Source organism: Dicentrarchus labrax, unplaced genomic scaffold (assembly GCF_905237075.1).
Source record: "Dicentrarchus labrax unplaced genomic scaffold, dlabrax2021, whole genome shotgun sequence".
In the NCBI taxonomy this organism is placed as follows: domain Eukaryota; kingdom Metazoa; phylum Chordata; class Actinopteri; family Moronidae; genus Dicentrarchus; species Dicentrarchus labrax.
Genome location: NW_026136712.1, coordinates 20,926,630 through 20,950,925, shown reverse-complemented (window position 1 = coordinate 20,950,925; position 24,296 = coordinate 20,926,630). Strand labels below are relative to the sequence as shown.

The following is a 24,296-nucleotide window of genomic DNA, read 5'->3' as shown; positions in this document are numbered from 1 at the left end:
GATGTAGAGGGGCGCCATCGGTTGGCAGATGCCACCTGTAACCCCAGCTGCTGTCGAATTGAACACATTAATTTAGATTCATTTTCAAAACAATACATTAAAAGGTGGAACTTAAAACCTTTTATTTAATTATGTGGCCACATTATCAAGGAATCAAGGAAATGTATTCATCGTTATGTAACACGGGGCTGTAAGTTTGTAGTTCCTTCATGCTACACACATAGAAACAACTCATAGAATAACATAACGGATAAATATAATAGAATAAATCAACATATATATAGTTTAATTTATATACTTATACACACTGGAAATAATTCTACAGTACATCTTTTGAATTTGTATATAGGGAACGTAAACAGCAGAAACATAATAAGCTAATATGGTTTAATTGTCACATAAAATAGGTTTAAGTGAAAATAATGTATTATTACATTTTTATTTTGTATGTGCTTGTTCCAACATTTAACAGAAAAATTCAATGTATTTTGCATCGTTTCATACATTTTCCCCACAGCTCAAACTATATTTGATATTTCTGAAGTGTTCAGAGTTTGCACGATGTTTGTCTACACAACCTACAGCCGTGGATCAATCGTATGCTCCAGCAGGGTCTAAGAGGTTAAAGTCTCCATGATACTCTCTTAAATATATCTCTAGATCCGGCCCTGCCTCCACCAGCTCCGTCTCATTTATGATGAAGAGTGTGCCACGCCCACCTCAGTGCAGCCTCATGCATTTTTAAAAAAGCAGGGCTTTTATTCCATTTGAAGATCCACTAACTTTACTGTCAAACAGCTCCTGACAGCCTAAGTCACTGGTTCTCAAACTATGGTACCACTGGTGGAGCTGCCTTTAGTGGTTTACATGGAGGAAATAGATTGATTTAAAAACATATAATACTTTTAAAATAGGCTACTAAAACATTAAAATGACAACACTTGAACTACAAGATTAATATACATTTTGTGTTTCCTGTAATATTTTATTTTTAGCCTACTACATAGTCATGTTCATGCACGTGGCGCACACATACATCCATGGTTAGTAGTGGGCTGAAATGTGACGGTAAGATAGTCAGTGGAGGTAAAATGAATAGTTCAGAAGCACTGCAGTCGTGGCTCCAAACTGGAACTATTATGAAGGGAAGTGTGGATCAGGAGGACCCCTTTCCCACCAAATTAGCTCTGGTTCTTAAACTGGTCTCGTTCAGGATTCAACAACAGTCGACAATAAATAATCTCCTCCTGTGTGAACTGTCTGAACAGGGTCGGCCTGCTCTGCTGTATCTTATTTTTTGGCTTATTTTTTTGGCTTGGGAACCGGAGGGTTCAAGTCCAGCATGGACCACAGTAGGGAGTGTGGACTGGTAGCTGGAGAGGTGCCAGTTGCACCTCCTGGGCACTGCTGAGGTGCCCTTGAGCAAGGCACTGAACCCCTAACTGCTCCCAGGGAACCACCATGTGGCAGCCCATTACTCCACAGTCTCTCCACATTTGCAGTTCTATAAAAATATAATTAAAAAAATGTAATAATTTCCCCATTGGGATTAATAAAGTAAATCTTTAACGTCAGTCATAATGATAGTTTCTGAGGTGGCACATGAGGTAAAAAGTTTAAGAAACTACTTCATTGTTTTCCAAGAGCTTTGTTTTCGTCGTCTACACTAAATGAAAGGCATTTTTTAAAAATGTGGACGGAATTTTTAATTGCAGCCAGCTTAATGTGAAAGATGACAAATCATATCTATAATCTGCTGAGTGGCTTCATCCCTTAAACCATCTCTATCACATTTGTGATGCAGCCCAAGGAGCCACGTCGTCTTCCTCACACCTTTATAAACAATGGGACCCTGTGGAGTCTCCAACAACTGGACAAAGGCCCTTTTTTGTGAATGGTGTAGCTGTGGGAACAGTAGCTCCGAGGTGTGAGAATGACAAATGATAGAGTGTGACAAATGGAGAGGCAGTAAAAGTTGTTTGCTAATTAGAAACATTTTTATTGCATTTTTATTCTCTTACCCACATAGTAAAAAACATAATTAGATAAGAGCCAGTAGTGGATGTAAGGGTCAAAACTGCAGCAAACAGCCGGACAAATGTCGCTGCGACTCCACGCAGAGAGGCTGGGTAAAATAATTGAGAGCCAGGAGGAGAATTTGTTAGGCTGAAAGGATTGGTGAGATTGAGTTTGGTCTCTTTGAAGCGAGGGCAGAAACATCATTTGGGGTCAAGGAGGGAAAGTTGCTCGCCTTGCGTGCCAAGTCCCTCACAAGTTCTCTTTGTTCTGTCAACTTCAATTTTCGACACACACGTTCTCTCCCACTGCTACCATAAGGCAACTCCAATCTGTCGCTGCTGGCAGCAGTCTGGAGTTCACCATCCTCGTTTGAGTGACTTTCTTTTCTTCCACACAAGTGTTCTGTTGTCTGCAGCTTTATTGGCGTGGAAAGTCGTTTTGCATGAACGCTAAACAGAAGGCTGACAATTGGAAAGAATTCAGCTCGGTTGGGTTGAGTAACCGCCGAGGGATTTAGCTCAACAAAGAGAAAAAAGTGGCTCGAGCACAGGATTTAAAACGCGGGATAATGAAGACATTTCTGCGATGAGAGTTTGGTGTTTGGTGCGTGATGTGGTTGAGAACCTGAGGTGAACCTGGATCTGATGTTTGACTCGTCAGTGAACCTCTGAGGTTTTAAGAGATGCGGGTTGAGAGAGGCAGAAGAGGAGCTGGTACTGTTTTTAAACACAGGAAGGTCTTCAGTATCTCTGCTGCATCAACGTCACAGCGATTCCTAAAATAAAATGTGATCGGATCAGGCTAATCTGATTTTCCATGATTCATTTGAGAACTGTATATTCTCTCACAATCAAGTACTCAATCCCTTTAATAGATTGATAATAGATTGACTGAATCCTGAGCGTTTAATTGTTTTATTCAGAATTTAGATAAAGCTCTGTCGCTGGGTCTTATCAATGGTGAGTCAGAGGGGAGGAGGTGAGGGATAATTTCCTGCTTCCTCTCCCAGCAGGATGAGCTCTCTCTGACTCCAAGTAACATCTACACACCTCACAGTGCAACGTATATCCCACGGAGGACGATACATACAGGAGATTCAAAGTATGCATATTTGAACAGTTGCTAAAAGCTAAAAGCACATATGACTATATGTATTTATATTGTCTGCAATACAAACCCTAACTACAATATCTGCACATCAAATAGTGGACAGAACTGTCTTAAAAAGTGTCTTAAACCTGCAGTCTGTGTAACGGCCAGCAGGGGGCAGCTCCACCATTCAGTCTTATGGAGAAATGAGTCGACTTCTCAGTTGATTTATGAGCTCAGTACACAGTTTCCTGATGAGTTTATGGTCTCAATCTCTAGTATCAGTCTTCTTCCAAACGACATCCCATTGTTTCCTAAACTATGCAACCAATGAGAGCAGCTCAACTCGCAGTACGTCACCCGCAGTGATGGCACAATAGGTTCACACTTATTTAAAAATGGGAGATTTATTATCTAATGTACTAGTTTCTATCTGTTCTTAAATTGATCACAAATTAGTCTTTTAAATGTCAGTTAGTCAGGAAATCTTAAAATTGAGTTATTTACTGGTAAAAAAGCTACATTACATAGAGTGAAGCCAGTCATACTGCACTGGTACTGAGTAGTTTTCCAATTGAATTGTTGATTTTTTTTCTTATTCCTTGGCCTTTAAGAATAATTGATTAACATTCAGTGTATTTCAGTTATTACTGTGCTGTAGGAAGTCTGATTTCAGCTTTTTTTAAATCTAAAAAACAGCATTTTTCACTTATTTATATATAAAGTTAGATTTAAACCTCAACTTAATTTACTTAAAATGATCTTGCACAGACAGAGAATTTCATTAGTATTTAGTGTTTAATTCTTGTATTTTAGCTTTCCTTTGCAGTTTAGCAGTTTGTACCTGCTGAAGTAGTGCTATATTTATATTTAAAACTGTGGTTTGTCCCAAGGTCCAATGCTTAATGTTACATAGACATGCAGATTATTATGATGTCAGCCCAGACCCATTTTCGGATGTCCAGGGTGGGTGGCTTCAATATCTGGCAGCCAAAATGTCTTTTCAAAACCAACTCTGAACCTCAATTCACCTTCATATCACACTCTCTACATCTCCTTCATCATCTCACTCAAAACCTCACAGCATCAGTGAATGAAAGGTTCAAAACCTACGGTCAGGATCAATTTTGAGCAACAAATATCTTCATTTTTTATAACAAAAACAGATGCCCCTGTTGTCTGACCTCAGCATGGAGTCACATCGTCAGCAGATGAATGCTTTGATCTGACAAATAGATGGCAAGTCTCTTTGAAAAGAGACAAGAGCACTGCCAAGGCGCAGTCATTCAGTACATTTACAGTTAAACCCACTGAAAGCACATTATCTGAAAGCCTTGGGATAGCGTACAATAACATCTCGACAAACCTGCTTTAACTGAAGAAAAAAAAGTGAATGTATTTGTTATTGAGTCCAACCGGTCTGTGTTTATGGCGGCGCCTTTGTAATGCATCAGTTTGCTGTAATGAGGCGGAATCAAATCAGCTGGCCTCGAACAAGTTATAGCATGTACATCCCTGTCTGCATGCATTTAGAAGAGGTGTGAATTAAATGGATTTGGGTTCAACCTAATCTGAAGAGAGGTTTTGTTTGATTTGCAGCTATTTTGAGGCTCTCTACTCTCTTCCACTGTACTTTGGCTAGCTATAGCTTTTTGTTTTGGCAAGAGCGAGTGCTGTTACTCTGCTTAAAGATAAAGGCTTAAAGTACTATTATTTATTTTCATATGAATCAATTAGCATGTCAAACAGCCTCAGTTTGTTTGTGTCGTATTTACTGGGGAATTAAGTAAGAGGCTGCCAGGAGAAAGAAAAATTACCTCTATGGATTTCACTCCACTGTTTGAGATCCAGTTACAGATGGTAATGAATAAGCCTGGTGATATGATATAAATGTGTTATTGTCAATAAATCCCCAGTCAGACTCACATACACCACCCTGCTGTAAAGTATTGTGTATGTGTATCAATCCAGAACTAAAACAGTAATTAGTTTTATTCGTGCAAATGTTTTTCAGCCCAAATAGCTCAGATAATTAAAGTGAGAGTTAAACTCAAAATACATATTGTGCTATTAATCCTTTTAGATTGTTTTGAAAGATGTCTGTCTTCTCTCGAATGTGATGTAACCAGATCGGCTTCGTTGTGGTCAAAGAGCCCAAAAATATTTCTTTGAAGAACTCAACAACAACGTCTCTTTCCAGAAATCATGAACCAGTTACTCAAGATAATCCCCCGACCTCGTGAGCAGTTTCATGTAGGAACTATCTTCTTGCTATGTTTGCGAGCTCAGTGGTTCTCAGATTATTCGTAACTATATACCAGTACCAGTGCAAAACTAGTGTATATAAAGAGGTACGGTATCATACAAAACAACATATCATCGTGAACGTGATTGTGTTTGTAACGTGGTTTTACGTCAGATTACGATTTGAAAATGACAATATTGAATATAAAATATGGTTTATCAAACTTGCAGTTACAGTTTTTATTGAATTTATTGTAGTATAATTATTTTAGGAATTATGCAGGACTGATATTTTTTAAATTCTCTGGTACCCCCTGCAGTACTGTAGAGAAAAGAAACACTGAGCTAGCTCACCTAGACATAGCTAACGTTCAACTACAGGTTGGCAGGTGTAGTTTAGTAGAAAGAAAATGGTGCTGTCATGTTCAAAAAGTGCCCTCTTGGAAGCCCTTATGGTAGATAAAACCCAATAAAGTGTCCTCTTGTGTGTCCTTCTAGTGGAGATAACGTGATAAAGTGCCCTTGAGGGTGCTAATCCTAACCCTGACTAAGCTGTTTCACCATAAATGCATCACAACCTTCTGCCTGCTGGTGCCCTTTTTATTTTATTTTGCCCCTCAAACAGCCTGCCACTGCCTCGCTGCATGACATGTTCTTGTGTGTCCCCTTGTATTCCCTCGTCCTTTCGTTTCACAGGCATAAATAGAAAATAGCAAAAACCCAGGACAGATTGAGGAGAGAGACGAGGGATAGTTTCACTTTCAGTAGCCGTTGTTTGAAGTACAAAGAAACTCCACTTCCAATTAGGGTTTTGGAGGTGCTACTTGCAGAATAATGCAGACAAACCAGCACACAAGTATACAGTAAATCCTCATCCTTTGTGACCTGTTTTTATTCTGATACAGTGAGAAGACACTAACACGTTATATGTCAACAAATGCTGGAATATCCTGTGTGTCTTTTGCGTCATTTGAGGATAAAAAAAGATAACGACTCCTCCTTTCTTTCATTCACAGGTATGAAGAATAGGGAGCTGTTGGAGGGGTCCCATGGGCATGTTTGTCCTCTGGCCGTTCAGCCTGTGTGTCTCTGCTCTGCACACAGACGCGCTGGGAGGGAGAAGAAAGACCGTCTAAAAATAAACTGACACCCACCACCTGCAGAAAAACAGAGAAAACAAACAAACCAACAAATAAAAGGACACAAAAATAAGTTGTTTTTGTCTCTTTCACCCTGTCTGACTCCCTCCCTGCTCCATTTCTGTTTCTCTGTCCTCATTACGGCCTGAGAGGAGGTCATGTCCCAGTCTGGAAAAGTCCTTCATTTGTATGTGGAAGTGAGGTCTGCCCCAGATCAGAAGGGAGGAAACGAGGAAGGGATTGCTCAGGGGCATTCGGTTCAGGACAGTCCTGCGGAGCTCCTATCTCAGCTAGCGAGCCAGACGGCCTGCCAGACCGTCACTAAGACCTCCACAGCTCACCGTCTGGTTCAGGACTGCACACACAGCCAGTCTCCTTCTAGAAACACTGTTAGCTTTCAGCTCCAGCAAGCCAGAAGCTCCCCTGCAGTCACCAAGCGTTGGAGTGCACCCTGTGATGAAGTGTCCGTCTTCCACTCTCCACCAATGACCTCCTCCGGAAAGGTCGCTCTCCCTCACACACCTCCCAACTTCCGGAGGTTTAACGAGGAAGAGGTCAGCGATGGAAAGCGGTCTGTAGTCACCTTCAGTTACATTGAGAAGTCCAATGTGAAGACCTTGGACAGTCCACGCAACTCTGTGTGCGAGAGAGGTACCAGAGAGGAAAGATCCACCCCGTCTTACTTTCGTAAAAGGCTCAGCGACCCAGTTTGGTTTGGAAGTCCCGATTCATCGTGCAGCTCCAGTCCCAAGCTGACTTTCCGATCTCCAGGAAGTCACCAGCAGACGTACTCTCCCGGCCTTCGCCAACCAGCCTTGGACCCCATCGGCAGGGCAGCTACCCAGAGAGCTGTGGAGGAGTTCGGCTCCCCTCTACTGAGGATTAAACTAGCCCATGCACTTGAGCACACCTCCTCCTCACGCTACAACCAACAGCCGCGCTGTCAGTCCTGGGCTGGGTCTCCCGTTCAGCGTCAGACCATCAGCGCAAACCACAAAGACCACATCACCGATAGGATCCAGGCTGTTTGTGGGCTGCCTCGGAGCCCTGCGTCAGACCAGCTATCCTCCCAGTCCAGACAGCCTCCTCACTCGAAGCCTGAGTCCTGTGTCAAGACCCAGAGTCCTCTTCACTGGTCAGGGCAGGACCGAGGTGTGACAGGCAGTCCAGTCACTAAAAAACATGTTCACAGGACTTGTAACAGGAGCACTTCACCGCAGGGAGCAATCGTCCAACTTGGCAATAATGTAATCGAGGGCTTGAACCAGTTAAGTGACAGTAAATCCTCCTCTCCGGCTCATAGCCCTGAAGTAGCCCGCAGGCTAGCAGAGGAGGCTACCAAAGTATCTTCTATTTTCACAGAGGCAAGAAGGTCCTCATTGCACAACGCTTTAGGTGAGCCTGCAAGCGGCTCGAACTCTGGAGAATTTCACAATTCAACTTCTAATGCACAACAGTCTAAGCAAACGCTTAAGATGAACATCCCTTTAAATGACCAACACACGGCAGCATCTGACAACACAGACTCTCACCAGCCTGAAAACTCGATCTTGCAGTCACAGTCACTTGAAACAAACTCCCATAATAATAATGAATCACACGACGAGGGCTGCATTCAGAAAACCCAGCATCAGAGCTCAATTTTATCAGCAGCTCAGAGTTCCCCCGGCATTCCCTCACGTGTTCTCCGCCCTTCTCATCCTCCCACCGAGCTCAGCTCTCCGATGAGGGACCCCAGGTTATTCCAAGCAGAGCTTCGAGCACCAGATACCCCCACCCTGCATCGCCGCCAGCTCCCGCGGTACACCAGAGACTCCTGGTCCCCGAGCCCGGACAAGAGGGGAGACCTGAGCTGCTTCGAGAGAGGGGACTGCACAGAGCTCGCTCGCAGGCTCTTTATTAATCAAAGTGTCGAGGAGGCACCAGTTAGCTGGACGTCCAGGCAGCAGTGGGGGAGTCAGGGGGAGAACAGCCCAAGGCCGAGCGCTGAGCCAGGAGTTGGATCCATCAATGGCCAAACTGCTGATCGTCAACCCGGTCTCCGGCGCCGGCCACTCAGTCCCACAGCCCAGCAGAAACGGGCCGAGCAGAGGAGGAGAGAGATCCTGCTTCTCGGACCAGTGGTGCTAGACTCTCCAGAGGAGGACGAGGGTTGTGATGAGGAAGGACAGGGCAATGAGATGGAGGGATTTGGGGCGGGGCAGCAACCGCACCTACAGAGGGTAGAAGAGCCTCCAGAGGCGGAGCAGAATGGAGCGATGGGAGGGTCGTCCTCGCGGAGCTCCAGTGGGGTGACAGGCAGTTTGGGGGACAGGGACTGTGTGTCCCCAGAGTCCAGTCAGTCCAGTCACCAGAGCAATGAGACTGGGGCCGCCACCTCAGGAATACAGGTGGGCACAAATTACGCTTGATACTGATCCACATTTTGAATCCTAAAACTGCATACTTTTTATATCATTTAGTTAAAATAATAGCTTGACATTTTGGGAAATATGCTTACGATTAAAAGAAATGTTAAAAATGAATGTCTGTGCTGTAAGTATGAAGCTGGAGCCAGGCAGCAGTCAGTGTAGCATAAAGCCTGGAAGTAGGAGGAAACAGCTTGCTTAGACTAAAAAACTAACAACTCTAACCCCACTAATGTATCACGTATTCTTGTTTGTTCAATCCCCACACGAACTGACATGAAAAAAACAACTGTTTTTGGTTATGGGGAGTTATATGCTGGCACTATTTATTTACAAAAAGCAGTTTATACTGTAGATACACTCTATACTTTCATACTATTTGCTTTCCTGCCAAGAGAATGATGAGAAAATTGATACCAAACTCATGTCAGTGGACTAAGTATTGAGCTAGAGCCAGGAGGTGATTAGCTTAGCTTAGCATAAAGACTGGAAGCAGGGGGAAACAGCTAGCCTGGCACTCAACTCCCCGTAAAACAAATAAGATGCATTTTAACTTTGTAGAGCTAGCTGTTTTTCCCCTTGCTCCAGTCTTTATACTAAGCTAAGCTAACCTCCTCCTTGCTCTGGTTACATACTTCACACATAGTAATAAGCACTGTCGGGCTAGTTACTCAAAAATTATTACTCATTACTCTTTTCAAAAGTAATATTACTTTACGTATTACTCCCTGTCGACAGTAATTAGTTACACTACTAGATATATTCGTTTTCTGCTAGTCCTCACTGTAATGCATTAAGTTAGTTTAACTCAGAATAAATGTTGGAAACGGATTACATCGAACACAAACAAAAAATTAAAAAAGATTCCTAATTAAACAGCTTTTATAAGTAATTTTAAGCAACACCGACTTACTGATTTTGTAAAAAAAAAGAAGAATTTACTCAGTGTCACTTAAAATAACTAAAGCTACTTTAGTCTACTCCCCAAAATTCAGCGTTGCGACGATTAAAATCCAGATTTATTTGTTAAAATCTGAGTAGTTTGGAGGCGTAACTGTTGCAGTCAGTAAATGTCTGACTGTTCCTTTAACGCTGCACTGCAGAGCTCTCCTCCACTTTGTCTCTGTGTGTATCTTTCAGACGGACAGTGGCTCTGCAGTTCCCGTGCCCTCGCTCCATTGTCAGAGGATCGCTCGTGCCAAGTGGGAGTTTTTATTCGGGACCCCAGCTGAGGAGGCTGCTAGCAGGGGGGAGAAAAGTGAGAGCACGTCCACCTCAATTTCATCTAGTTACTGCACTTCAGTTTTCATATCACACCAGAGTGAAGGATGTATTCCTTCATCCTTCATGCTTCACGAGATAATGTTTCAGGGTGATCTAAAGGAAATAGAGAAGCCAGAGTCACACTGTGAGTTGTCAGTGTCACTGGATGTCATTGAGGCCAACATACTCATTCGGTGCCTTGTATCATTTAAAAGCCTGATATATCCTATTTCTCTGTGTCATAGAGATCCATCCTGCTGTTTTAAATACTCACTAGAGCAGCAAATGTGAATTAATCCACCGCTGAAAATAGTCCCCAACAAATACACTGTATCATCCTGTCTGAGTAATATTTGTCTAAAAACTACTTCTAAGCTGCATTTAGTAATTTTTATATATTTTTTCATATTTGCTGAAACTTTCACTACATCAGAGCCAAGAAGGAAAATTGATTGTTGAGTCCTATTGGTGTGTTACATTTACCTCGGAAGTCCAAAGTCGGAGCTGGGAATAGCATCATCGTCAGCAATACCAGTGGACAACATCACATTACGCAGTGTTTTGCTCATACAAACATGTCCACAGTTGGACCGTAATGTGTGTATGTCTGATTCAACAGAATCAGGGGGGCGTTCAAGTCCGACTGGAAACTCATAAAGTCTGAAATACGTCATGTACTACTGCACCTTTATGGCTGGGCACAATGGGATTTGGGCTAGAAAATATAGAATATCGCCACCTTCACCATTTAAACTTCTTCATAATATCATAACAAAACTCCTCTCTGATATATTATGATTAATCTCTCCAAGGGAAGTTATCTTGCTTTCCTCAGGGTGGTATCTGAGGTTGTTTCTGGTTCCTATATATAGTCCAATAATTAGTCATGTGACATATAGATTACCAAATATACACAGTATTAAAAAAATAAACTTTTCATGTGAGGTTTTACAGAATACAATATTAACTTAGATAAAACATTTATCAAGAAAAATATAAATGTTCATAAATACAGAAGGGTTGAACCAGGGTTTGTGCTTCCTACAGGCGATATCATCAACGTAAGAACATCAGAGCTGGTGGCCCTGTATGCTCACTATTCAAGATGCTTATATCGGGTATATCGGAGAAGAGTTGTGGGATGTGTTTAATTTTGATAAACCTAGAAAAATCAGTAAATATCTGATTAAAGTAAACAAGATGACAGATCTAATCAGACATTTATTGCCATCTTTCAGTTCTTCAGGCACTTTTGGGTCAGTCCCAAAACAGTATTGAGGTTTGATATTCATCCCCAGCCTTTGATTATGATTCTGGACCAATTAAGAGCAAGTAAATCTTTTAAATATGTTTTCTGTGCAGTTACATCATTCATTGAGTTTGATGTTATTCATCTGCAGATTCTCTGGAAACCTCCACAGCTCCTCCCAGTGGTAACTCCAGTGAGTCTCCCACCCCGACTCCCCCTTCCTCCCTGCCTCTGCTCTCTGCCAATCACGAGGTGCAGCATGTGGAGGTAGAACTGGTGACCCCTCCCCCAGCCGTGATCGGGACTTCACCCAAAACCGGCATCATTCGCCGCACGCTAAAGTATTCAGAAACCGACCTGGACGCCATCCCGCTGCGCTGCTACCGTGAGACAGACATAGACGAGGTGCTGCTGGCTGAGCAGGACGACGCCGACTCTGCGTTTGGGAGTAACCGCAGCGTGCAGGGCACTTCAGGGACGGGCAGCAGCCCGCTGGGGGGTCTGCCTTATGGGAGGACAGACGGGGAGGTGGCAGAGAAGAGAAGGGAGGACGAGGAAGAGGAAGATGAGGAGGAGGAGGAGGAAGAGGAAGAGATGGTGAGCTGGGCCAGCGTGAGGATGCAAGGAGACAACAGGAAGCAGCAGTACGCGGCTCAGGAAGAGCCGGAGGTGTTTGGTCACCTGTTGAAGAGGTGCACATGAAACACACACAGTCAAACACACACAGTCAAACACACACGAGTTCACACACGTTCTGGTGAAGTGGGATTTTCCCCTGACCTATATTTTGATCTGAATTTGGATCTCACTCATAACCTATTTTTTCAAGTAAACAAGTTTGGTGGCATTTCTGCATGAATTAGTAACAGCACAGCACATCCTATAAAGACTTAATAAAGACACAATCTGAGTCCCTTTTTCTAGATGTGTCCTTGGTTAACACACGTTTACGCTTCTCTTTATAAACACAGCTGTGTTGTTGCAGTGTTTCTAAAACCTCCCTCTCTGTCCAGACCAATGGAAACGTTTTTTGACAACCACCACCCAGCCCTGAAATCCCCCATCCTGGTCTCCGGTCCTCGTTGTGCTGCAGAAGACACCTTCAGCCGCCACTTTGAGAGCATTATGGAGTCTCACCGAGCCAAAGGGACATCGTACAACAGCCTGGACAGCGAGGAGCTGCTGACCTCCAGCACCCAGACAGTCCTGACCTTTGACCTGCCCACACTAACCCCTGCCATCCACGCTCCGGTCTGTCAGAGCGCCAGGCAGATCGTCCAGCTTAGCTTCGCCCCGCTGGCTCACCATGAGAGGCCCAGTCTGTCTGATTCTATCTTTACCGTGACCGGGGACTCTGACGCCACCCGAGCCCCGTCCAGCGAGAGGCTGAGCAGCGGTTCAGACGACACGCCGCCCAGAGGACGAGAGTGTGCACAGCTGGGGAGCAGCTGGTACAGCAACATCTCTTTCTCATTGCCAAGGTGAGTTAGCATCCAGTAGTATTAAATATTATAAGCACTAAAACCTGCATTCATTGATTGTTATAGCTCTGTTTTGTTCTCCACCAACTCCCGAGGGAAATATCTGTAGCTGAAAAACGCTCCACTATGTTCACCAGCTAGTTGCCAACTGCGTGTGTCTGCTGTTTGGAGCTGTGCAGGGAGTGTACAGTGGATTTTTTTGTGGAAAAGATGCTGCCTAAAGTAATAAGACTGAAGCAAAACAGTCAATTTGTGGGTTGTAAAACCAAAACAATGAGCTGAAAGACACTAAAATACTGAGAGGAAATACAGTGTAACCCCTTTAACTTTACATGTAGTCATCCGAGTCCATTGTTAATAAAACAAATGTATTAAAGCAGCTTTAAATTCAGCATCAGAACTACTTTTAGTAAAAAACAATTGTATTATTAAAGAGAAAATAATGTTAGTTAGTGTTAGTTACAAATTATGACAGTATATTGTATTGTATTGTATATTGTTGTGATACACAATCAATATGTCGGTGCAGCGATACGTTCTGGTGTGTTTGAACACTGAACTGCTTTCTGGCAGAGGCTCTGACTTTATGCACTTCTGGCACAAACCATTTAATCCCAGCTGTCCATAAAACTGAAAGCTTTTAATAATTCAGATTGCAGTGGATGCAGAACATGGTTGATTTCTACGTTTAAAATATACCCCTAAAAAACTGCCACGGCAGGTGTTTTATCCTTATAAGTCTTATGATATCTCACATTATCGCAGAATCAGCAGCGCTGTCATAAAATATATGGCCAAAAGTGTGTAGACACCATATAGTTTAGTGGGGGCTGTTTTTCATGGATTGGGTTAATCATGTTTTTTCTTCTGTAAATGAAGTAGCTCCTTGTCACTGAGTGTGTGACTCTCCTCGATCGTCATTGGGTGTCTTATTTACAGTTAAAGCTGCATTTTGTGACATTTTCAACAATATTGAGGCGGCTGTGGTTCAGGAGGTAGAGTGGGTTGTCCTCTAATCAGAAGGTTAATGGTTCGATTCCCGGCTCCTCTTGCTATCACTGTATATTAGTGTGTGTGAATGGGTGAATCGTGGTCATGAGCCTTTATGAAGAGACCAAACACTTTGCATAGATTCCCTCTGCATGTAGAGAACCATTTATTACTCAGTTCTCTTTTCAAAAGTAACATCATTACTTTAGTTATTACTCCCTGGCAACAGCAATTAGTTACACTACTAGTTATAGTTTTAAGCAGCTCCTCAAAACCTTTTTGTAGATCTCCTTTCATGTGTTTATTTACTTATTTTTATTGTGTCTCTTTTCTTTATTCATCCATATGTTAGTATTTATGTGTTTTTTACGTATGTATATAAATTAATATTACTTTTCTTAAACACCCCGTCTCCCCAAAACTTCAGACTTATGACGATTAAAATCCAGTTTTGATTGTTAAAATCAAAGTAATATGAATATTTCCATCTTCCAAAGTTTGCTTCATGATTACAAAAATGAATCAAAGGATGTGATTGTAGGATTTTAAATCATTAGGAGGTTACAACAAAAGTAATGTTGTAACTAACCTTTTAGGAAGGGTAACTGTAACATTATTAATATGTAAATTTTAAAGAACGCTAAGATCGGGGGTCTCTGCCTAACATTGTCACTCCATAGCGTTAGATGGTGGACACACAAACCGATGGCTGTGTATATTTTATTGATACATGTCTCTCTGCACCTTCTGTCATATGAGTATTTATTAGTTTGGGCTCATAAACAGACACAAAAAGAGAACTTGGCTTCACGTCAACCCGTTTCCTTTTGAATAATCTTCTAAAAGAACCTCATAAGCGGTTACAAATTACAGAGTTTTAGACCTTAATTCAGTATTAATGCAGTTTTTATTGCCTCCTTTCTGAGGTCAGAACCTTGTTAATGGACTGTTGTCAGTCTCCAGACGGATGAGTGTCTCCGTCTCTCTCCTTGTGCAGAGCAGTCTGCTTCAGTGCTTTGATGAGGTAGACCGGCTCTGTGAATGTCAGAGTCCTAAAGACTTAACTTCTGATGACAGCACTGCAGGATTTATTTATACAAATTTTTTTTTTAAAATATTTTTAAAAAAAAAAAAGATTTTTAAAAATTTTTTTTTTAAAAAAAAAAAAAAAAGAGAAAGAAAAAAGACGTTTTTTTTTGTTGTGTGATGAGGTAGACCGGCTCTGTGAATGTCATCCTAACTTACTGTGACAGCACTGCAGAGGTAGAGTGAACGCACCGGGTCACCTTGTTGCTTTGACCACTAGGTGGCGGAAGAGGACAGCAATCAGTGCTGTGAGAGTGAGTCTAGTGTGTGTGTGTGTGTGTGTGTGTGTGTGTGTGTGTGTTACGTTTCAGTTGTTAATGCACAAATTCACCCTGAAAGGTCAAAAACAGCTTCATTTTTCTTTCTTTCCTCGCTATTTAAACATAACCTGACATAGTTATTCTCTCTTAACCTCCTTCTTCTCTCAGCTCTTTCATGTGAGAACCAAATCACTCTGGACTTCAGGTAAATGTTTGCTCAGCGCTGATCTTATCACAGTTTTATAACCGGTCCGAGAGCTGGCAGCCCCGGAGCTGTGGAATCCGGGAGGGATACGGCGAGACAAATATTTCTGAGGGCTTTGTCCATACTTTGATAAAAAAAAAAAGTAGGAATTTCCCTCCCCTCCTTCCTCCCTCACGTCCCCCTTTTCAGATGGTCTGCACTGTTAGACAGTGGCTCATTGTGCAGCGCTGCCCGGCGGACTGAGAGGGGGCTCGGTTAAAGCAGAGGCTGACACTGGGAATTCTCTCAGGACCTTTTCTACTTTGTGCCGGCTCCTGATGAGACAACAGGTGGCGGAGCCCTAAACCAGAATGCCGGCTTAATCCTTTGATTATGAACACTCCTGCAGGCCCCGATGAGGCGTTTGCTGTAAACAGACTCCACAATAGCCTCAGACGTTGACAAAAGGCCACCTATTCTTTCCTCTGGGCAACAGTTTAGCGGCACACACCCAACAGATATCGCTGCGTGTTTTAACCTGACACCTCATATCTTTGTTTTCTCTGTAGGTGTGCTAAAAGCTCACACCAGAAACAAGGTAGACTAGACTCTGTACAACACCCAAAGGATGGATATACTGAGTGTGTGTAATTGGAGCTGCAGAGAGAGTGAGAGAGGGGGGGGGAATGAATGGAAGGCAGAAAGGGAAGGGAGGAGGATTTTTAGGCAATAGACAAGCCAAGTTTCATGCCATGCTTCGAATTCAAGGTCAGCAGGGGGACGGTGAGAGTTTACACAGTGGAACAGGGAGGGAGAGAGAGGGAGGAGTGAAAAGAGGGAACAGAAACAACAGCAAACAGACTCAGAGGGAAAAAAGATAGAGGAGGAGAAGGCATTGCAGGACAAACAGCTCTTTTACTTTGGGGGGGGGGAGGAATCTTGCTGTGAAGATCAAATGACAGCAAACACAGAGGGAGAGTGAGAAAGTGGAGGACAGAAAAGGGGGACCCATGAAGTCTCAGTCAGACTCAAAACCAGAGCAGAGGAATGCCAAAGTCTGCGGGCCTCTCGGGAGCGACTACAGGTGTTCCTCGGCGCTAGCGCCCGCTCTCCGGACCGGGCGGTGATGCGTTCAGGTTACGAGGCCAGGAGGAGAGGAGGGGGCAGTCTGGTGAGGCGAGGTGCCGGTCAGGGGGCGGCAATGAGGACGCAGTCTGTCTTCTGCTGTCATGGTTCATCTGCAGTCGGAGAGGAGAGGTATTTGTCCATTAGGCGGTCCTACCAAAGGTACGTCCCCACCCAGGAACCTGTCTCACCTGTCTGCAATGTGGGTGTACCAGAGGATTTGAATATCACGTTTGGCCAGAAGGAAAATTCACGCTGTGTTTTTAGCTGTCAGGAGTTGTGAGTGTGTTTGGAGGCTGGTTCACTTCAGTTTTATAATAGTACTGATGCAGAGCAGATCTCAGCTGGGAAAACTGTGTGACTGCTGTAATACTCCTGAACCCAAAGGCCTCTGTGTTAAAGCTGCAGCACTGTATGTTGTAGCATTGCTAGCAGCATGGCTCTAACTTTAACAGACATTAACAGTCTTCAGAGGAGCCTATTGGATTGGTAAACCCTTGACTTTACCTCTAGCACCTCCATGAGACCGGCTGGTTACACTGCAGTGGAATTTGGTACAGACATTAATGTAATCTATCTGATGGTTTGTTACACACATAGACAATGCAGAAGTGCATTCTCTGTACTGGCCAGCAGGGGGCCGCTCCACTGGCTGCAGTAACACACCGATACCATTCAGTCTTATGGAGAAATGAGCCGACTTCTCAGTTGATTTATGAGCTCAGTAAACAGTTTCCTGATGAGTTTCTGGTCTCAGTCTCTAGTTTCAGTCTCCATACAGCATGATGTTCATTTAGTAACTGATTCTACCGGCTGATCAAAAACAAAACAGAAACAAAACCGCCTCCTGTTACGGCACATGGCCATGTCCGTAATTATGCATAACATTAATGAATCCTAATAACCTCGGTGACCACCTGAGAGCTCCTTTAGCGCCACCATCAGGTCAACATTTATTTAAATAGGCCTACTTATATCAATGGTTCCCAACCACTAGGGGTCAACTTCACAGGAGGGTCGTGAGGCCTTTTAGATTTTTGACGGGCGGCTGTGGTTCAGAGGCAGAGCGGGTCGTCCACTAATTGGCTCCTTCCGCCACATGTCAAAGTATCCTTGAGCAAGATACTGAGCCCCAAATTGCTCCCGATGCTGTGTATCGGTGTGTGAATGTGTGTGAAAGGGTGAATGTGGCACGTACTGTAAAAGCACTTTGAGTGGTCGGAAGACTAGAAAGGCGCTCTACAAGTACAGGTCCATTTACCATTTACCATATGATTGTTAACAAATACATAATACAGACAGATAATTGTATAAAACGTTCCCCAAACAGGAAATAATCAGCTCAAAATTCATCCAAATCTCTGGTTTTACACAAACTTCCTGCAGTTACTGAGTTCACTGTTCAGTTCATTGTACAGTTTATAATATAATATGAAATATCTAAAATAATATGTCACCTAAGAAGGGTCGTCAGTTTAATAAATGGGTCCCTTGAGGAAAAAGAAGGGAACCACTGACTTTTAATTAAATACCTGCAAAATAACAACTTTCCCATCAGCCTCAGCTGTACTCTGTGTTTTAGTAGCATATGTGAGCATGCTGCTGTTTGCATTAAACTTACTCACAGTGGTCTCTTCTGTGTATGCGTAGTGTACTTTGTACTTACTGTACTGAAACCACTGTAGCTTTCCTACCCGGTCGCCTTGTGTTATTAATTACTGTTTGCTCTGGTGTGATTTTGCCTGACTCATTGACAGTATGAAGATGTGTCAGTGTGGGAAGCAAAGCCCTGGGACTGTGGGTTTTGTTGGCTTGTTCCTGATGTCGAGAAATACAAATGAGAGCTCTGCTTGTTCAGGAAGTGTTTCTGGCTTTTTTTTTTTTTTTTTTTTTCATACAACTCTCAGCTGTCGGGGCCGTCATTGTTGTTCTCCCGGCCGGCTGGCGTGACCAGAATTGTCACACAGCTCTCGACGGCAGCGACAAATGTCAGCATCATGTCGAATCCTAAGTAACTGAACTCGCCGACCTCTTCGTTTCTGTCGTCCACATTCCAGCAAAGCCAGAAAAGCAGTTCTCTTTTAGCTCAGCGTGACATAACATGCTTAAATTATTATCACAGGATAATTCAGATGTAATAAGTTTTGCACTTCTGAAGGGGCCTAATTAGGACGTGATAACAAGGAAGCGAGGAAGCTGGAAAAAAGAGATTTTGAATGCAGTTATTAAAGTGTAATTATGCCAAATGTTGTGTCTGAATGTAAAATGATTTGCATATGTTCAGTTATACTTGAAATGAATGTAAAATATGAGCTTTGTTTACTACTACATCATATATTTCTGCTCTCTTATACTTTCTATCTCTCCATAATGTATTTAGAGTATTTAATTTAACAGATGTTTATCTTTCTTTTATTCTACCTTCACTGTTTTCTCCCCTTTTAGTGTTTTAGTATTCTTGTCGCATCACGTACAGCTCGAAACTCTGATTTAAGATCGGTGCTGAATCAGATATTAATATTAAATTATTGATGTGCTGGAGTTATTAGTTTTACTATTATATGACCATTATTCTTTGTTCCTCCTTTTATCCATTTCTCTCTTTCCTTTTCAATTATTTACCAGACTTTTTTCAACTGTACTCCAAAATATTTCTCATTTCCCATCTTTCCCTTCCTTTCCACATCCTTTTCTACCCATCTATTTGTGTCTTTAATCCCTCACTCTTTCTGCCCCTCTCAGCAGGGACAAGGCCCGTCTGGCGACCGATTCGGAGCTGGACCAGGACCTCAGCGAGAGGCTGGGCCTGGACAGCAGCGAGACCCTCACCAACGGCAGTCACCACGCCGACGTGGCAGCCGCCAAACGCTTGGCCAAACGCCTCTTCAACTTGGACGGCTTCAGGAAGTCGGATGTGGCGCGCCACCTCAGCAAGAAGTGAGCTGCCGGAGACTTATTGTGTTGTAAAAACCTCAAAAGCTGAATCCTCAGAAGTGTGCTAGTTGTGTGGCGTTCGAGCCCACGTATTGTAATCCCGCATATAGGTTTATTATTCTGTTGCTTCTTCCTGTAGCAACCTCCCTGAATAGACTAGCATCAGTTAGCTGTTGCTAGAAAGGCCCACAACACCCTAGCAACCACTTATAAAAGCCTTAAAGCAACAGCTTAGCAACCACTCGGAACTGCCCTAGCAACTGCTTCCCTTACCCTAGCAACCACACTGATCACCATAGCAACACTCAGTAACACCTTAGCAGCTAACATTAATGTGGAAATGAAACGCTAGATGAAGTTTACAGGATGGATACCCCACTCTACAAAGTTTAACAGCAGTCAGTGAAACTGGACAAAAAGTGTAGCGCCATATTGTCCTAACGTAGCATGTTAGCTCACATCAGCTAACTAGTGACAGCTGTCAATCCCTGACATAAAGCAAAATATGCCAAATTTTTATTGCCCCTGGAGGCAGCAATTCATTTTATAAAGTCAAAACTCAAGGAAAGATTGTTCACTCCTCTTAACGATAAGTTGTTGTGTTATTCTATTAAATTATTACAACTTTCTTTACTTCCCCAAAGAACGAAGGACAGTAAAAGCTTCAGGCAATCTGCAGAGAGGAAAAAAATGTTGAACGGAGAGACCCGGACAGTCTGTATGTGTCTGTGGCAAACACTTAGTCACAGGTTAGTTAATGATGTGACTGAGTAAATGTGAGCCGATTGCGTCTGTAGATTGAAGAGAATCAGAAAAAAGTCTCAGTGACGGTGGAAATAAAGTTTTTACTCTGAAAAAATACGTCCCTACCTTAAAACAGCCGTTTTTTGAATGGAGTTTGGTTTGACAGTGTGGAGCAGAGGGTATTTTAACCTTTATAATTCACATAAACTGAGCTGACCTACCTTCTAATAATGAACCTTGTAAACAACATAAAGTAAGGCAGGAAGTGGAGATAAAACCGACATGTTTTCTTCTTCAGCTCGTAGTAAAACGTTGAATAATAAACATATAACGACTGTTCGACAGTGACATAACATGATTGTTTGCCTTGCTGGCTGTAGGATTTTGCCTCCTAATGGCTAAAAATCTACACGGTATTCTTATTTTATGGGATTAAACTGGCAAAGACTTCAGAATTTACATTTAAGATTCAGTTTACTCACTGCAGCAGCTCCAGATACAACACTACAGATCAGAAAATACACATTGAATCAATAATAGAAAAGAAAGAAATGTGTGTAATTATTATAATTTTTTATTAATAATAGTTCTACAACAATGACTTCTGCTACTAAAACTGTACACGTACGTTTACTGCCACATCTATCAGTTATGAAATGGTGAATAATAATACCAATAGCCCTGCTGATACTCTTATAATTAATAAGAAGAATTAATGGCAGAAGAGAGACACTTTTTTTTACTGAACTCAGAATAAATATTGCACTTCTCTTAACCAACATGTTAAATCCTCTCTGAAGCTGTAGTGAGGCTCCTCTCTACTGCATCTAATGTTTATTTAATGAATTACTAATCTCACAGGACCAGTGCATATTCAGTTTCCTGCACATTTACTGTATGTCAGTTTAAATTCTGCCCACAAAAGTGCTGTGTTTTAGTAGCTCTGCGTTCCTCCAGCGCCGTGCTGCTCGATCAGCCCATCAGTGTGTCAGCTGCTTGCTCGTGCTGATGAGAAAGAATTTGGGATTAAAGGGTTTCCTCACTTTCTGACAGATGCACCCTGTGAGTCTCCTCCTTTTATCTTTTTTTTATTTTATTAATTTATTTCTTTTTTCTGGCCTCCGGTCTGCATCTCCAGCTGACTGTGCCAGTACACGCTGACTGACTGACAGCACAAACTGAGGCCATTCACTGAGCTGAGAAAGCTAGCATTTGATCGTTTGATTGACATTTTGTGCTTTTATTGAGAGGGTTTTTTTTTTCTTGTCTCTTCTTCCTGTGTTATTCCTCTGTTGCTGTATGACTCCTTTATATCTGTCTGTCTACAGTAATGACTTCAGCCGTATGGTAGCGGAAGAGTATCTGAGTTTCTTCAACTTCACAGGCCTCGCTCTCGACCAGGCTTTGCGGTGAGAACACACAATGCATCCCTGGAAATCTTTAAATGCATTTAATTCCCTCTCCTGGCGTAAGAAGACAGCAGCGTTGGCTTTTAAATGATCATGTTTTCACTATTTGAAACACTTTATGGTCCCTTTCTGCTCTAATAATTAGTTGACAGCTCTTTTATTCTGCTGCAGTAACCAACCTGTAAATATTTGTTCTATATCATCTTATTACTTATTACTGATCTTATCTTGATGTTTACAGTTGTTTGTTGTTGTTGTTGTTGTTTTTAAAATATTATATTATATATAATACAGTAAATTATTCCTGCTAGTTTGTTTAAAAATGTTAAATGAATGAATGCAAATAATAAACTCTTGTCTGGAACAATTCTAATTCTTTAGACTGTGACTGTGGTCCAACCGCGTGTTCGCTGCGCCTCACATGATTCTTAATCCTTCCTTCTGTGTGATGGTGGCTTTGATTTGGCCTCAATTAGATGAAAATCTGCAGACGTTTTGCTTTAATCTTTGTTAGTATGCAGTGGAGACTCTCCACTGTTAAACACTGCTCTCTAGAGGGCAGCTGTGGCTTTGCATTTAGAGTGAAAAGACTGTACAGTATGTACAGTAAGCACTTAACAGAGGTTCATATAGTATTTTACTTTTATCTATAAAGATATACTGAGCATGCGTCATCACCTGTATATTTATATGCAGGGCGGACTGCAGTAATAACCATAAAATGTTGGGAAGGAGTTAGGTGTTAAAGATCTGCTGCTGACTGTCCCTGTGTTTGTGGCTGCAGGACCTTCCTCAGGCAGTTTGCCCTGATGGGGGAGACTCAGGAGAGGGAGAGGGTGCTGTCACACTTTTCAAAGCGTTACTTGGACTGCAACCCAAGAGTCATACCATCAGAGGGTGAGTGCTGCAGAGAAAAATGGAGATTTATTTTTTATGTCGCAGCAGGCAGATGTTTTTCTATGGAGGCCCATTTCTGCCAAAGTGATGGGAGGAAAAAAAGAAAACATTATAATGAGAAACTTTCTCAAAATAATGACTTTCAGATACTAATTCAAAATATTGAAAACATTTGTCATTATTTTGAGATTCTAATTGAAAATACTGAGGAAGTTTCTCATTATTTAGAAATAATAAGTCAAAATATTGAGAAAGTCTCATTATAATGATTTACCAAATCTTTTTGTTTTTTCATCACATTGGTGGAAATCCATCCATCCATAGAAAAAGCTCTTAAATATTAACACAGTGGAGATCTTATGGGGGGTATTATGAATTCAGTGGTGGACGTCGTTAAGGACACGTTGATTAAAATGTGCATTGATTGGTTTGCAGTTTCAAGGCGACCCTTGAAACAGAAAGGAGACATACTTAAAGGTCCAGTGTGTAACATTTAGGAGAATCTATTGGCAGAAGTTGGATATAATATTCATAGATATGTTTTGTTTTTGTTTTAATATAGGCATCATCGTGTTTTCGTAACCTTAGAATGTTTCTACAGTAGCCCAGAACGGACAAACCAAACACTGGCTCTAGATTGTAGTTTCTCCTGTCTGTAAGTCTTATTTCTATGCGAAGGATGACCGAGCTAACGCCAACTTGCTGTTTCCATCCCTTAGATGCAGTCCACACTCTCACCTGTGCCCTCATGCTGCTGAACACCGATCTTCATGGCCAGGTGAGTTATATGTGTAGGTGAGAGACTCTGCTGCACAGTAAGTGTGCAGGTGTTTGGGGACAGGTGTGCTCAGTCAAGCAAAGGATAAACAAATAAAAGATTAAGTTTTTAAGAGCTGCAGTCTCCTTAAAGGCCCTTTTGATTAACTCTGGAGTTTTGGGAATATAAGACTCTGATCACCAGCTGATCTGGGTCTGCGGGTCTGCCTGCTGAGCTTCTTTCACCATCATTAATCTGCTACTTTTATAGTCAGAGCCTCCCTTTGCAAATCTGGGCCATTGGCGGCTCTCCTCAGTGATAGCACGGCTCTGCGGATGAATGATTAATTAAAGTGGCTGTAGAGGTGACTGGATAGGGGATCAGCTCCTTTAGGGAAAAGAGTGAATCTGGAAAGTTTCAACATATTTTAACAGAAATATACTGTAGGTTTAATCTCTGTTGTGACTGTGATCATCCTCACTGCCGTCCTCGTCTTTATTTGGAGACAGCGAGAGAGGAGACCGGTTTATGCAGGCTGTGACTTTTTAAACTTTTTGAGTAATCGTTTCTGAAGTGAGAGAAAGTAGTGCCGATCGTACCTCCTACCTCGGCTGACTGAGACTGTTAAACTGTCAAGCACAACACCGGATTTGCACACGTACTTTCAGAGGCTTTGCACATGTACACAGGCTTATTATATTCTGTTTAGTATTTAGTTTACATCTTTTATTATATTTGGTTGTATTTTCTTTACTCTTTGCACTGCTGTGCCAGTTTGAATTTCTCCTACAGGGGCTCAATAAAGGAACTTATCTACATCTTAACTCATCTTAATATCCCGGAGCTAAATATGACATCTTCATATTTATTGTTTTACCTCAAGTTCAATTTTAAAATAATCTAAAAACCAGACAAAAGCAGTGAATCCTCACATTTTAGAAGCTTGAATGGGCAAATGTTGAACTTTTTTGTTAACAAAATTTGTTGCGATTGTAATTGTAGGCTGGATATTATCGAC

The 24,296-nt window shown here is 42.2% G+C and overlaps 1 protein-coding gene across 3 annotated transcripts in view; it reads left to right on the top strand.

The window, feature by feature from the left end:
- Positions 1-24,296, top strand: part of LOC127373319 (PH and SEC7 domain-containing protein 1) — a 78,330-nt gene that overhangs the window by 14,264 nt on the left and 39,770 nt on the right. For 2 of the 3 annotated variants that reach the window (XM_051417684.1, XM_051417683.1), the window contains exons 2-9: positions 6,369-8,881; positions 10,040-10,157; positions 11,563-12,103; positions 12,425-12,892; positions 19,280-19,474; positions 21,544-21,624; positions 22,409-22,521; positions 23,241-23,299. In XM_051417684.1, the coding sequence (XP_051273644.1) occupies positions 6,650-8,881; positions 10,040-10,157; positions 11,563-12,103; positions 12,425-12,892; positions 19,280-19,474; positions 21,544-21,624; positions 22,409-22,521; positions 23,241-23,299 (3,807 nt within the window). In that variant the 5' untranslated portion in view covers positions 6,369-6,649. Of the gene's footprint in view, positions 1-6,368; positions 8,882-10,039; positions 10,158-11,562; positions 12,104-12,424; positions 12,893-16,177; positions 16,700-19,279; positions 19,475-21,543; positions 21,625-22,408; positions 22,522-23,240; positions 23,300-24,296 lie in introns of those variants that run through there. The other variant, XM_051417685.1, reaches the window with a different exon arrangement.